Here is a 14,599-nt window from a genome sequence, read left to right as displayed (position 1 = left end):
ACATTTTTAACATTTAACATACACTAAAGCAGTTCTATGATGCTAAGGGTAGAAGAGAATCTAAAGATATCTATAAGAATAAAGATCATGTCTTTGATCATTTAACAGTAAACACATATGTCTGACATAATAAGACGTGAAACTAGGTAGTATAGATATAACAGTTATCGCAAAGCACTGTGCAACTCCTCCCCTAGCATAAGTTCTGGTTATTTGGAAGGAACATAACAATTTAATAAATGGAAAAATGTATACATACACATGTCCATGGGCGCATATCCATGGGCGTACTCCATATGTAGACACTAAAAAATAAATTTAATTATAGTGTTTGACCTGACTTATAGGCTATAGCTAAGGAATAAGTATGGTTTAAAATTTCAAGTAACTATAATTGTGTTTGACCAAAAATGTTAATTCTTAACGAAAAAAATGTAAATGTTGACTATGATGCCTTAACACTACAGAGTTGTAAAAATAACATCATACCTAATACTTACTAATTGAATAAAATAATTTTAAGAATCTTGAATGCAAAAAATGCGTAAGATATGTAGGCAAGACGTATAGATTACCTATACAAAATTAAAATACATTATATTACTATTTCTACATTTTTCTTACATTTAGTTGTTTGGCTGCTCAGCCATAGGCCAGATACGGTTCAGTTGCCTGTTGCATCGAGTTGCAAATAGCCGTTTGTTTTAAAACTTGAAAGTAATAAAAAAACCTCCCGTAGTCCATAAAACTGGGTTCATGCAAATACATTTTTGGTATCATTTTTACAACTTAAAATCGGTGAAAAAATTCAAAGTATTATTATCATAGGTTCAGTACTTCAATACTTCAATCCTGTTTTGATTCTTTAATGCATTGGAATTTAGAAATATAACACTAAAATATTGTTTAATTAAAAAAAAAACATTTCAAATTTAACGTTAAGATTTAAGAGGTCATTTATTATGCTTTCCGCGTCATATATTTACTCTATCTACATATCTTCATATATCGTTATATTTTATCTCATCTATCCCTTCGGCTTAAGTCTGTCTTTACTTCTACACTTCTATCTCTACTCACTTATATCTTTTATTTGTTTTGTCTATTGACTTTTCTGACTCCTTGCATCTTGAATAAATGTTATATATTACATTACTCAATTATTTTGAGTTACTATAACTAAGCTTACGATTTTTATGAATAAATTATTTTACTCAGATATCCGATGTAATAATGTTATTATTAACGGTTACTTTATAGTAAATATACTGATAACACATAATTACGTAATACTTACTTATTTTTAAAGAATATATCGTTTAACTAATATTTAGTACAGAGTCGACATTAATGCACATATTAAATATTTCTCAAAAAGTAAGTATTCTAGAACCTCTATTATAGAGTCATATAAATACTAAAATTTGGTTGTATAGGTGATAACCCAAACACTTTATAGTTTATCTACCTAATATTAAGTTAAGCCAACTAAATTAAATTTTAAATTAATAATGCCAATAAAATAATGCTATTAGTAATAAATAGTTATTACAGTAAAGTCAGTATTACTTTTTTTCAATGTATATTTATAACGCGTTCTATATTGAACTAGCTATCAATTAAACTACTTAAGTTATTTCTATTTTTTGCATTTGACTAAAATTAATGGTATTAACAATATTTGTATAAGTATGAATTAATATTCATTAGGCAGATTTCACGTATTATTTCGTTATTTTTACTTATACATTTTTTTTGTTTTGATTTTATACCGTTTAATTAATATTCTAATAATAATGAAGCCAAACTACTAATTTTCAGTACAACATCCTAACATCGTATAACATACTAATTTTCCGTATACAAAAAGTTGCTATCGCAGAAAACATAATACTCGTATACTCTGTACACGATTAAACACTGAAACTGGCTGGATTCTTTAAGGTGTTGTATAATTTGAATAATGTATATAACATATAATTGTGGTTTAGGTACAACACTACTGACCGTGTTACTGCGGTGGACTTTATAAAATACAATTAGACGGCCATTTTAATTTTAACAATCCTAATATCAGCTTGCGGCCAAAAGATGACACGACGTGAGAATTTTCACACACTTTCACGTGAACTATTGCTATGGAAACTAATTGACTGCACATTTGCAGCATAAGACGAATTTTTTTTAACAAAATTAACCGAATAACTTACCGTATTTAAACGTTATAACTTGTATACCTGTTACCTAATATACATTATGTCATATGACTCCTGTCTCTTACTATAAAAGGAAACAGTCAACTCAATATAAATTTACAGATTTTTAAGCTTACATCAATAAATATTTATAATTATTTAACTTTACATAATGTACAAAAACAAAAACGTATACATATAATATTAATGTGTTTTACAAATTTACATTTAAAACCAACATAATTTAACACTATATAAATAATAACGCTACGTAAGGTCTGTTCTGCTTATTCATAATATCATATGCATTCTTATCAATTTAGCAAAACTAAAATATATTATATATTTTTTATTACATAGGCTATGATTGCAATTTTCATTAGTACACTATTACACAAATCATTTTGGAAACACAATTTAAAAGTTCTAAACAATTGTTTTATTGCTTTTGGGTTATACTGAATTTTAACGTGTAGAAAACAAAAAGATAATTATACATTCAATATTGAGGTTGACCGATAAAAATATTATAAATAATTCATTTTTTTAGCTTTCAAATAAACTTATATAATTATAAAAATAATAATATAAACTTTGCTGAGGAATAAACGGTTTCGGTGACTTGTGATATTTAAAATGATCAAAGGAAGTAGTAGTTTTTTGGTTTATTACCATTTCTCAGTAACAAAACACGTACCAAAATGCATTACCAAGCTCCTCCTTAGTCGACCATTTCGGTTTTGATTGGATCATCCGCGGGTGACGTATATTGTTGAGGTGGTGGAGTCGGCGTCTGATTCCGGTCAACTATCACGGTGGGCCAAGGGCCGATCATCCTTTGCAGGCCCAACGTCTGACGGAAAGCGTGCAACCGGTGTGCGGCTTGTATCTGCTGTTCGTAATACCGCTGTAACAGACCCGGTTCCCAGGACCGAGCTTCATCTTCCTCATCGCTGCTGCCGGTAGCGGTCCGCTGTCGTTTTGGGGGATCCGGGGCCAACAGTGAAGCCACGTCGAACTGCCGTTTTTGAGGCCTGGCCGTCGGGACCGATTGCACTGGCTGCGGCTGAAAAAAAAACGGCGGTGGTATGGTCGGCGGCGACGGCCACATTGCCGGTGACAACGCTGCTACGGACGGTGACGGAGGCGGTGGCGGACTGGGTGAATCGTTTCCGTCGTCGTCCACGGCCAGTCCCATATGCCGTCGGACCTTGCGTTGCGCTTTTCGCCGTCTGAAATCGCCTTTCTTGAAATCGTCCACGTTGGCCGGATGAATGGCCCAGTAGTGGCCTTTACCGTTGGCGCTTCGTCCAGCTTTGACGAAACAGTCGTTCAGCGACAGATTGTGCCGGATCGAATTTCGCCAGCCGGGTCCCCGGGTCCGGAAGTACGGATAGTTGTCCAATATATATTGATAAATATCGGACAGCACTAGTTTGCCTTCGGACGACTGGAGTATGGCCATGGCGATTAGCCCGATGTAGCTGTGTTGCGGTTTGGGTTCGTCCGGATTCTGGCCGCCAGGATGAAACAACGCGACCGGAAACCTGGGGGGATAAATTCCAGTGGCGGCCGCCGGGTAAACAGGACAAACGGCACCCCACCCGCCGGCCGATAGTCGTAGCCGTTCGGCCTGCAACGCGTAGTTGTACAAATGCAAACGGTAACGGTTCAAGTTGGCCTGCGAGTCGGACTCCGGGCCATCGTCGGCAGGCCTGTTACACATGACGGCGGTACGGACGCGAATGAATCGGAGAAATAATGTCCGTGATACGACGGACTCAGTGTACGCCTACGAGGAGCGCCCCACCACCACCACTGCGCGTTCGCGGTACAACAACAAATACACAAACATCGCAGTGGCGGCGGCGTACGTGCGTAAATACAAATTTGTTTTATTTTTATTTTCTATATGTGCAGTCATCAGTACACCGTATACATTTTGTTTCGATTTCTTGCACTCCTCCCCTTCCGTCGCTTCTCTCTCTCTCTCTTTCTCACCCTTCTTGTGTATCCAAGTATAAATGGGTGTGAGACGTGAGTATGCGCGAACAATTGTGTATGTGTGTGTCTACATTAGTTTGTATTCATATATGCTTAATGTGTACCTTTGTGTGTGTATTTGAGCAAGAGAAAACACGAGTAAACATTATTGCCGGGAGAGTTTTGGGCGTGACGCTCTATGAGTTCTCCCATTGGTTAACTCGAGAAACGCCCTATTCCGCCGCGTCGCTCGGGGGACCGTTCCCCGACAAGTAAACTGGAGCGCATAATAGCCCCTTTCTGTACAACGTTATCGACGACGTAGGTACGTGGTGGCAGTGTGGTGTGGAATCAAACCGACGGTGAGGGAGGAGCGGATTAAAGGGTATGGTTGCAACGAGACAGATTTCGCATATTACCTATAGTCATATTACCCACTTATCCTGAAGCTATCCGACAAAAGTAAAATTTTAATTAACTGTACCTATATTTAATTTGAAGAAAAAATGTAACCTATGGCAAACTAAACAATTCCAACATACAGTAACGCATCTCCTTTCCGTTTTTCCTACATCTTACATTCCCAATATTTTTACCGGCGTTATAAAAGTTGTATACAGCTAAATAAACAAACAACAAATAAAATATTTGGGAACCAATGATTTAAAAATGTATATTTTATAATTTACAAACTGTCCTGACCCGGCGTTGCCCGAGATTTAGTCTGCCAGGGCTGAGTAAAATAATTTCCATTCCCCCATTTCTACCCCATCCCTCATCTCTAATCTCTAATCTCCTATCTCTTATCAGCGTGACAACGTTTCTGTGACACTGTTTTCGGTTATTATGCCCTCCTCTTATTCAAGGGTCCCAGTCCCGATCCCAGATCCCGTTCCAACAGTTAAAAGCTTGCCCAGAATCGCGGTACATAGAATCGGCCTGTTCCTTTAATCATCACCTACCATTTGCTCGAGTACCGTGGCTACCAAGTGTTTATTTTGGGTTACCATGATTACAAACATTTACTTTATTTACATATCGTATTTAAGGTACAAAGGTCGTGTTTGAGGTCATCCTTGGGGTGGAATTTTCGAAAAGTACTATGCCAGTTATCTTCGCGGGAGTGTACTCAACAACTTCTCAAAATTTCATTGCGATCGAATGAACGGTGTACTAATGCATAAAGGATAGACAGGCAGACAGATATTCATTTATATATATTTATAGATAACTCACGAGTGAATATTTAATTTAATTTAAGTTTTAACCGAAAAGGATAAAGTCAATTTTAATCGAAAAAGTTGCCACCCTAGAATATTACTCCCAGAAATTTTGGACTTTCTTACTCGTACTAAGTATACACCGTTGATGACATGTAGAAACTGTTCTTTAACCGAGTTCTTATAACATTTTGTGTTACACTACAATGGAATGCGCGTATTAATTATATTTAATAACAATAAATACGTTATTCATGAACAAAAAAACATATAATACAATTATTTTAAATAATAGCAAATATGTAGTTTTTAATTTAGAATCATTAGGCAAATTAAACCTAGTGTTAAGGCGATTGGGTACCGGCCTTATTTAAGGAGTTGTAGGTAGACAATTTCTGTTTTTTTTTCTGTTACGCGTTGTCGTTGTGTGCGTAGTAAATGAACATTAGTGTGAGTGTTGTTATCTTACCCTCCCGTCCTCGCACCCGTCTAATTCATTGTTGAAATAACTCTCGTACGCACACGCACAAATCGGTTAAAACAGCTACTGTTCAGGATTCGTACAATTTTATGCTGGAAAACTACTAATTTTCCTTCAATCAGTCCGATCGTTGTATTGATGCGACAAGACTTCTGAAAATCAATTTTAGTTCAGTGTGAAGTCTACTTGAGATCGGTCAGGCCACTTTTTCAGTTTCATTTAATAGCATTTTTTAAACACTACTACAAAATATAACTTTTTTCAAAAAATGTAAATCAAACTTGTGGAATTTTGAGGGCAAAATTAAACAATGTAAGTTTAATTGTAAACAATGTAAGCTGACCGATCCAAGTAGACTTCATGCCGAATTCATATATATTTTCAGAAGTCTTATCGCATCAATACAACGATCTGACTGATTGAAGTAAAATTGGTAGTTTTTGACGGATAAATTAGCCGGAACCCAATGACCTTAATGGTAGTTCACACTTTTCATCCCAGCCACTGAAATGGGCTCAAAAAAGTTACATTTTATATTGCGACTATTTTTGTTTAAATATCTTTCAAATGTCATTTATCTTTATTCGTTCGTTACTGTTCAAGTCCTATAAATATTATTAAAGAACCTATTTTAATTGTTTGCATACCCTATGGTTAAGACTACGGCTGTTGTTTTTGATTGAATTGCAACATTAGGATATTTAAAACAAGTCCTTAATTCGTTATTTTTAAACCATCACAAGTAATTATACTGTAAAAAAGAACGTTAAAATAAATTTTGTTTTGTTTTGAAACTTTTATAATGAAAAATATATTTTGTACTATTTGAAAAGTTTTACAATTTATATAATATAAATATTGTATAGTTCAATCTATTCCTTAGTATTATTATTTGAGAAATAGTATTATTGTGTAATATAGAATTTCGCTCTTATAAATATAGGCGTATTTATTTTTTGAATTTCTCAACAATGCGCGTTTTAATGACTCTAAATTAGAAAGATTTTCATGTTACCGCATTTGTAAACTATTGTAATATTTATTAATATGTAATAATATTTTGTAAGATTCACAAAATAAACAAATAACGTACTAATTATAATTGGTGCATTGAAATAAACAACTATTATACTATTTATAATTCATAAATTACGTGTGTAATTTATGAAGCAAACTTAAAGTCTTTGTTTTATCAAATATTCTATGTATAGTATTATTATATTATAATTTATAAATGCATGTTTTCAAAATAGAAAATTTGAATTATATCAGGCCTATATAAAAATAAAATATCTATTATCGTGTCTATGTGTGTCATGCATATATAGGTACTTATTATTAAATGTACTATATTTTACATATTGTCATAGAGTCTAATGTACATACATGTTACAACATATACCCAATGATTATTATTATCTATGCACCATTGGTTATTATGTCTTAGTTCGTTTTGTATTTACATTGTTTTTCAGAACATTTAAATATTGCACACAATATGTACACAAACCACACCCAGTACAACAAATCGACAACCTAGCTTGTAGTTGTATGTATTTATATGTACATATGCATGTATACATATTATATATAATAAATGTATGTGCAAAATAATAACATGTCCGTTTTACACAACCATAATGACAGGCTGGCAACAATAACGGCGTTCATTGTGGCAATATTGAATTTGAAAGCGGAGCCCGCCTTTGAACTAGGCCATATGTGACCGAATAATGTATAAGGTCACTTTTTATTTTATATAATATTTAGTTCTGCGAGGGAGACTGCAGTGTGTACAATTTGGTTATTTTTGCGTTGGCACCCAATCCTATACTTAAACCCCTTTTTGTCCTGCGGTGAGTGAATGTTAAAAGGGATAATAAAAAGTATATGTATATTGTGTAGTATATAATTTACCCTGTGTTTAGCTAAGTAAATCGTTTACGAGCTACTATAATATACAGTTTATAAGCTGTACTGCAGAATAATGTCCCGTGTAATCGAACGTTAACTGTAGCTATACATACGAGTAATAGTATATTAGCATCATAAATGTATATATTTTATTTTTATGCATACTAATACAGTGTTACAACTAAAACGAATTATGCAACAACAAAAAACATGTAAAATCAAGCGATATAGTTCCGTTCCTTGCAATATAAGAACATTTTAAAAAGTTAATATAAATAGGTACAAATTATACTCGGACATTTTTATAGTGCCATTTTTTAGTGAGTTATTCTATCCGGAATATTTTTTCCTGGAAAAATTCCATAAAAAATCCAAATTGGATAATTTAGTAAAATAAATTTATTTTTTATTTTTTCTTTAGGTCAAAAAGAGTTTTCATTATTTAGAAGCACATATTGTTTTAGTGGTGTAAATACCATTTTTTTTTTGGGTAAAGCAACAAATGTAAATTTTGGCACAAATGCGTACCTAACCAGATAACCCTGCATGGAATATTTATTGGAGGATCTACACTGCGGAAATTCAAATTATGGAGATTTACCTAAAAAGAGTTTTTAAAAAGATATTGTTTTAAATGAATGTTATTTTTGTACGGACTATAATTGCGCAGAGAGCTACTGATACATCATGTTTTTCTATTTATTTGATCATTTTTAAACTACCGTATCATTTTTATAATTATATATTATAGATAACAGGGGCATATTTAGATATTATTTTTTTTTGGGGGGGGGGGGGGCTGAGGCATTGAGTAAAAGAGCTGTGTAAAGAGTTATTTCTAAATTCTGATCCAGAAATAAACCTTAAAAATTTGGCCAAACTTAACCATTTCTCAACCTATTAAAAACAAGACCTTGAAATTAAATGTAAAACTTTAATATTATAATTCTGATAAAATTATTATTAGTTACAAAATCTTATGTAAGGCCAACTGTAAAGTATTAAGTTATCATTAAAAATCAGTTTTTTTGTAAATATAAACCAAATTTCGTTTAAAATATAATCATTGCAAAAAAATAAAATATATATACATAAGAATAAAAAAAATATTAAAATGAAATGGAAATGCTAAGTTTCTAGTACAAAGAATTTTGTTTTAAAATCGAGGCCAGCAAATTAAAAATTTTAATTACCCAAATAGCCCAAATAATAACAATTCTAATACTATATAAGTAACGTTAAATATTAGATTGATTGATAGAAGTATCTTTTCAATTGTGTGTTTAAGTAATCGGATGTCATAAATAAGTACATAGTGTATAAAAAGTAAGAAAGTTAAATTATAACCCGCGCTTGTATTACCTACTGTATTTATATCTTGTAATCATTTTGCTTTCATTAAACTACAAAGTTGAAATAAACAAAAATATATATTCAATATTGTACATACACTATACATATTAGTATGGTAGCCAACTGCCAAGCGAAAATTCCCTCATAAAATAAAAAACTGTGATGGCTGCTCTACGGTTGGAATAATAACTACTCGGGCAAAACTGCTCATGAATATGCAACGAGTTTATGAAACGGGATAGAAATCTCGTGTACTTATAAAAAACCACAAAAAGACATCGTCCAATAGAGAATTCGCCATTTTTGAACGGTTTATTTATTTTTTAGTGTTCTAAGTAATTTTCCTAAATTAAAAAGACAATTACTACGCTGTTTTACATAAAACCCTATCTTCTGAATTTGTAGTTAATTATTTACAATGTACAAAAATAAATAAAAATATTTCATTGTGACTATTGATTGAAACTTTACCTTATTTTTTTTATATCTTCCTTCCACTGGAAAAAAAGTAAATAATATCGTGCAATTGATTTTATTGAATTAAGAATATTTCCCATTAAACATTTAGTCAATTGTAATTTTAATTTGATCATTTTCGGATTTATCTATGTTGTCAGCTGACTTTCGGACCCATTGCATTGTAGTAGCGACTATACCTACTGTATAGTATAGGTAGGTAATGTTCGATAGGATCAAAACCATAAGAAAATAACTGTATTATATAAATCGATTTTAACTCGCAACTTGAGACTCTTATTATTACTATATTTGTATGCCTGCTAATTGCTGTACAATATATTATTGTTAATTTAAAACAGTGATCAATTATTAAAATGGTTAAAGGTATTGCTTTAATCGTTTGTGTTAAAACTTAATGTTAGTAACAATAATGCTTACTATTTTATTATCGCCGGACATTCACGAAGCACGCGCAAACGGCAAAACAATTTCCAAATAATTTTATATTTTTTCAATTCAGCGGTAAATCGAAGGGGATGATTTTTTTGGCGGAATGTGTAATTTTAGACGAATAGTGTTGGCGACCACGACGACGTCGGTTTATGTCAACATGACCGATTTCGATCGATTCGTCATCAAACGAAGGTGGCAAATTATTACATTGTTATATTATTATTATTATTATTATTGTCAGAAGTAACATGAACTGCAGTTCGTCTCGACATAATAACTTAATAATAAAAATCGGTAAAATATGATCCTCACAGGGTGTAGCGGATTGTAGTGCCGGGATACGCAATCGGGGAGGCTTATTTCTATTGACGGGACGCGATCTTCCTCGTCGTCGATCGAACGATTTGGATTGAAAAAATTTAATAAAAGATATGATTTTTTTTTCTTTAAACAAACCTCTATATCGCGTAGGTACGACATAAGTGGGTTCTCCGGTTACATCTTTGTCGCTCTCAGTTTTCGAGGCTATTTTTCGCGGTCGACCATATTATAAGTAATATAATAGCGTGTTAAATGTATTATATAGTATATAAGTGGTAAGCGCGTCGCACCCTCGGATATTATTTTACATTTTACGGTAATAATATAAACTGTCGTTGTCGAGTATTTTATATTGTACGTTTAAGAAAAACACGTTCGATTCGCAGAAGGGAAAAAATTGAAATGTTTTGACTGATTTAACGCCCCGGCAATAAAAATTCTTTATCTGCCGTTGTTCGTTGGCAATAGAAGTTTTTTTATACTTTACATTGTTCTTTAGGATTTCAATAAATTGGTTATTTCCTTTCTGTTATGAGAACATCTCTTTATATCCATGAGATGTTCTATGCGGACTGTCACGTCGAATCGGCAATGTTCATATTATATGATATGTCATGTCTATATGATCGGCAATATAAAAATGTATAATTTTACATAAATGACATCAACGGCTTTTGAAAAATTACTATGTTCTACCATCTCGTGTAAATAATAAGCTTGACATAACCTGTAGAAATTCAAATTTGTATCTTTGGCTTTAAATATTTATTCACGAAATGTAAGCCATTGCTTAATATAACAGTTATATTACTTTGAGGAATTGAGTTGTATTATAACTCAATTCCTCAAAGTAATGAACTTAACTTTTTTGTGTGACTGTGCACTATGTTACATTGACACGATGGCAAAAGAATTACAAATAAGAGAAACCAAACAGATATTGGCAACTAAAAAAAATTGGAAGAAGTATCAATCTAGACGAATAAGGTATAAACGGCAACATATTATATGCGCGTGTACAACGAAAGGGGTTTTTAATATACATAAGTATTATTATAATATAAACGAGGATCCGTTCAAAAGAATATCCCCGGTCGTGTTTGTATAGACAACGCGAGAATAATACTCGTAATATGATGATGATGAGGTCAACGGCTGAATGTTATGTGGCGGTATATATATAGGTACTGTAGTGAGTAGTCTGTAGGGTTTTATTATCATCATATATATATATATATATATTTGTTGGTTAGCAAATCGGCTTAACCCCTCTTGTGTGTGCGCCGCGAAAAATTAATCATCAATATCGCATTTATTTTGCGTTGGCAGCAGTATTATTATGCGTACACAGAAGGCTTTATTTTTACACAAAAGCTTCTTTTTGTAGCCAATAGGAAACCTTTTGCGTGATTTCACATAGGATTTAGGCTTCTGTTCAGTAACTCTCGTGTATATAACGTAATATTATACACATATATATATAAAGAAATGCATTGCACTACGCGAATGTGAACAAGAAAAAGCAGCCTCGGCTGACGGTCGGCGGTTGTTAAGCTTTAAGTTTATCCGAGTCTGGTTAAATTAATTTAAAAAAACAGCTAAAACATATACATGCTCTTATAACTATTAATTAAACTATGTATAACTAATATGAGACAACAGTGGAAGGGAGTAAAATATTATATTATTATCTTGTACAATGCGATGAATCTGGAAGCCCCGTCGAGTACAGTTTCAGTTTTGTATAGTTTAATAATTATAGTATACCTATACGCAACATAATTGTAACGTTACCATGTTTTCAGATTTCGAATTCTATTATATGAATCTTTTCATCAATTAATCGTCGAGGGTTGCTCATAGAGTTGCTAATATAAAAAGGGCAAAACATCTAATTAAAAAAAAACACACATTTGGTTAAAACGTCTAGTCTCTAGAATTAGTACCTAATTCAATAAGTTACCTAACCATATTCATAGTTGGCCAACTTTTGACAAATAAGCAATCAAGTTTTAATTGTCATAAGAATATCTATTAAATTATACAGTGTGATTAATTTCAATATTATAAGAAATTTATTGACTAAATTAATTACAACCAATCCGTTAGTATTCAAGAAAAGTTAAAGAAAAATATTTTTCTTAAATTAAAAGGATTGAACTACAAAAAATGTAGGTGCACGTATTTTAACCCTGCGCTGTATAAATTAATTTAATTATCAATATTAGTATGTAAACATATGTTTTGGTTGTATGACGAGTGCAGTGTTAGGTTAAGTTCCACGTATTACTTATTAATTATTACTTAAGAGCATAAAAAATGGCTATTAGAAAAATGTACTGCAGATAGTGAACAGTTTAAGTCTTTGCTTTAACTACGATACAAATAAATAATTATTGCAGAACAGAATACATAATGTTTTTCCTAGCTTTGACATTTTACACGGATACAATCACTACGTACAAGATCGGTGGTTGTGTGTACAAAGTTCATGTGATTTAATATATGGACGGTAGTTGGCACACACACACACACACACACACACACACACACACTGCACACATATATTATACGTGTACCTAAAGTCTAAATGAAATCCACCAATGTGTATCTTACGACTTACCGTTATAATTTATAAATAAATCCCCAGGTATACGAACGTGCCATTATACCAGTTATATACGTGGTTTAGCGTTAGGGTACAAAGTATATTATGGTTTTTGGGGAAGTTTACTTCGAATGCAATCAGTCCGTAGAAGTTCCTCGTTCATCCGGTCCCAAGGGAGAAAGTATTATCCCGGTATAACGCCGCATCAACTCGTGATGATTTTCCAAAGTTATTAGATTTATAAAACTGACGAGAGATACCTTTCAATTCCTTTAGAAAACTCGTGCTGCCGTATTCTCTACTCAACACAACACGAGTATATTTATTGACATGTCATAATATGTCGTGACTGAGGTCTAAGCTACAAAGTCATATTTACCTGCGGGTTACCTATCTACCGGTTAAAAATATTTTTAACACTTCTCCTTAGTTAGTTTAATTATTATTATTTAATAATTTAATTATTGTTAGTATTCAAAATATTGTTTTGTATGTTTTATCGTATCTATTATTTACTATAATTTTTAAATATATACAGATGTTTATAACTTGTGCATATCCTGTGACTCCCCCGTTCCAGTATGCTTTGTCTCTATTATCCCCGACCATTTACTGTACTGGCCTTTTTAATTTAAAATTACTATTAAAATATTGGTAACCTAGTAGCACAAAGCAAATATGTAGTACTCACAAAGCGTGTCATAGACACAGTGATAGTTGGATACAAAAAATTATAATTTTTGCAGAAGTAAAAATACATTAAAGTTGTAATTTTGTATTAGGATTCTACTTATAATTACATATTATACCACCTCTTATAAATAGAGGAAATACTGTTTTTTTATTGGCATTTATTAAAATTTCAACTGGCTCGAGTACCTTAATTAGTATAGTTATAACGAACAAAATGCAAATGTTTGTTACTTAACCGGAAATATACAACGGAAATTGACCAGTTAATATTACAATGAAATATTCATCAGCAAGAAATAATAATAAAGCTATATTATAAAATAAATTTCTTTTCGTAAAAAAAGTATCATTATACATAATTATTACGGTAATATTAACACTGTGACTACCTTGCGGATCACTGGTTTCTCTCTCGCGAACTATACTACTACCTGACGTGTTATGAAAGAGTTTCTCTCACGTACCATGACAGTAATCGGCATGGTACACACAAAAAGTTAAGCTCTTGGTAGGCTAACATAGTTCATGGAAGACAGTTGTCTCTACATAAAATGTTTTTTTTTAAATAGAACTGGCAGCCAACGCGTGTAAACTTTTTTATCGAAAAATAATATAAAATTAAAAAATTACATTCTAGATACACGAGTACAGGAGGAAGTACGTACAAATAAACCGAATATTTACAACAAATATAATATAACTATGTAGTTGTCTTTTACGATGTCAAAAAACCCCGCAAGTGTCTAGAGGTTTATGAATGGAGTAGTAGTATTGCTGTAGAAAAATAATAATAATAGTACAGTGGTGGGATCTACTATACCACATACATTATATTTCCAAGGAATTGGACGAGCACTGTAAAGGAAAAGGATAAGATACACATTAGCAAGTACCTAGTTTATGCTTTTAACAACATTCT

The 14,599-nt window shown here is 32.4% G+C and overlaps 1 protein-coding gene across 1 annotated transcript; it reads right to left on the bottom strand.

The window, feature by feature from the left end:
- Positions 1-2,482: 2,482 nt before the first annotated feature.
- LOC126838634 (fork head domain-containing protein FD5) lies at positions 2,483-3,951 on the bottom strand. Its single transcript, XM_050573198.1, has one exon. It carries the CDS (start codon positions 3,919-3,921, stop codon positions 2,917-2,919), a length of 1,005 nt encoding a protein of 334 aa, XP_050429155.1. The 5' UTR covers positions 3,922-3,951; the 3' UTR covers positions 2,483-2,916.
- Between the last annotated feature and the right edge of the window lie 10,648 nt (positions 3,952-14,599).

This window comes from Adelges cooleyi, unplaced genomic scaffold (genome assembly GCF_023614345.1).
Source record: "Adelges cooleyi isolate 19-005CV unplaced genomic scaffold, UGA_ACOO_1.1 ACOO_flye_CR_arks_rails_tigmint_CR_PRNA_30, whole genome shotgun sequence".
NCBI lineage: Eukaryota > Metazoa > Arthropoda > Insecta > Hemiptera > Adelgidae > Adelges > Adelges cooleyi.
The sequence above is the reverse complement of the archived record's forward strand: the minus strand, read 5'-3'. Positions and strand labels throughout refer to the sequence as shown.

What these genes read in the sequence shown, in the direction of transcription:
- LOC126838634 (XM_050573198.1), bottom strand. Translation starts at nt 3,921, where the DNA reads ATGTGTAACAGGCCTGCCGACGATGGCCCGGAGTCCGACTCGCAGGCC.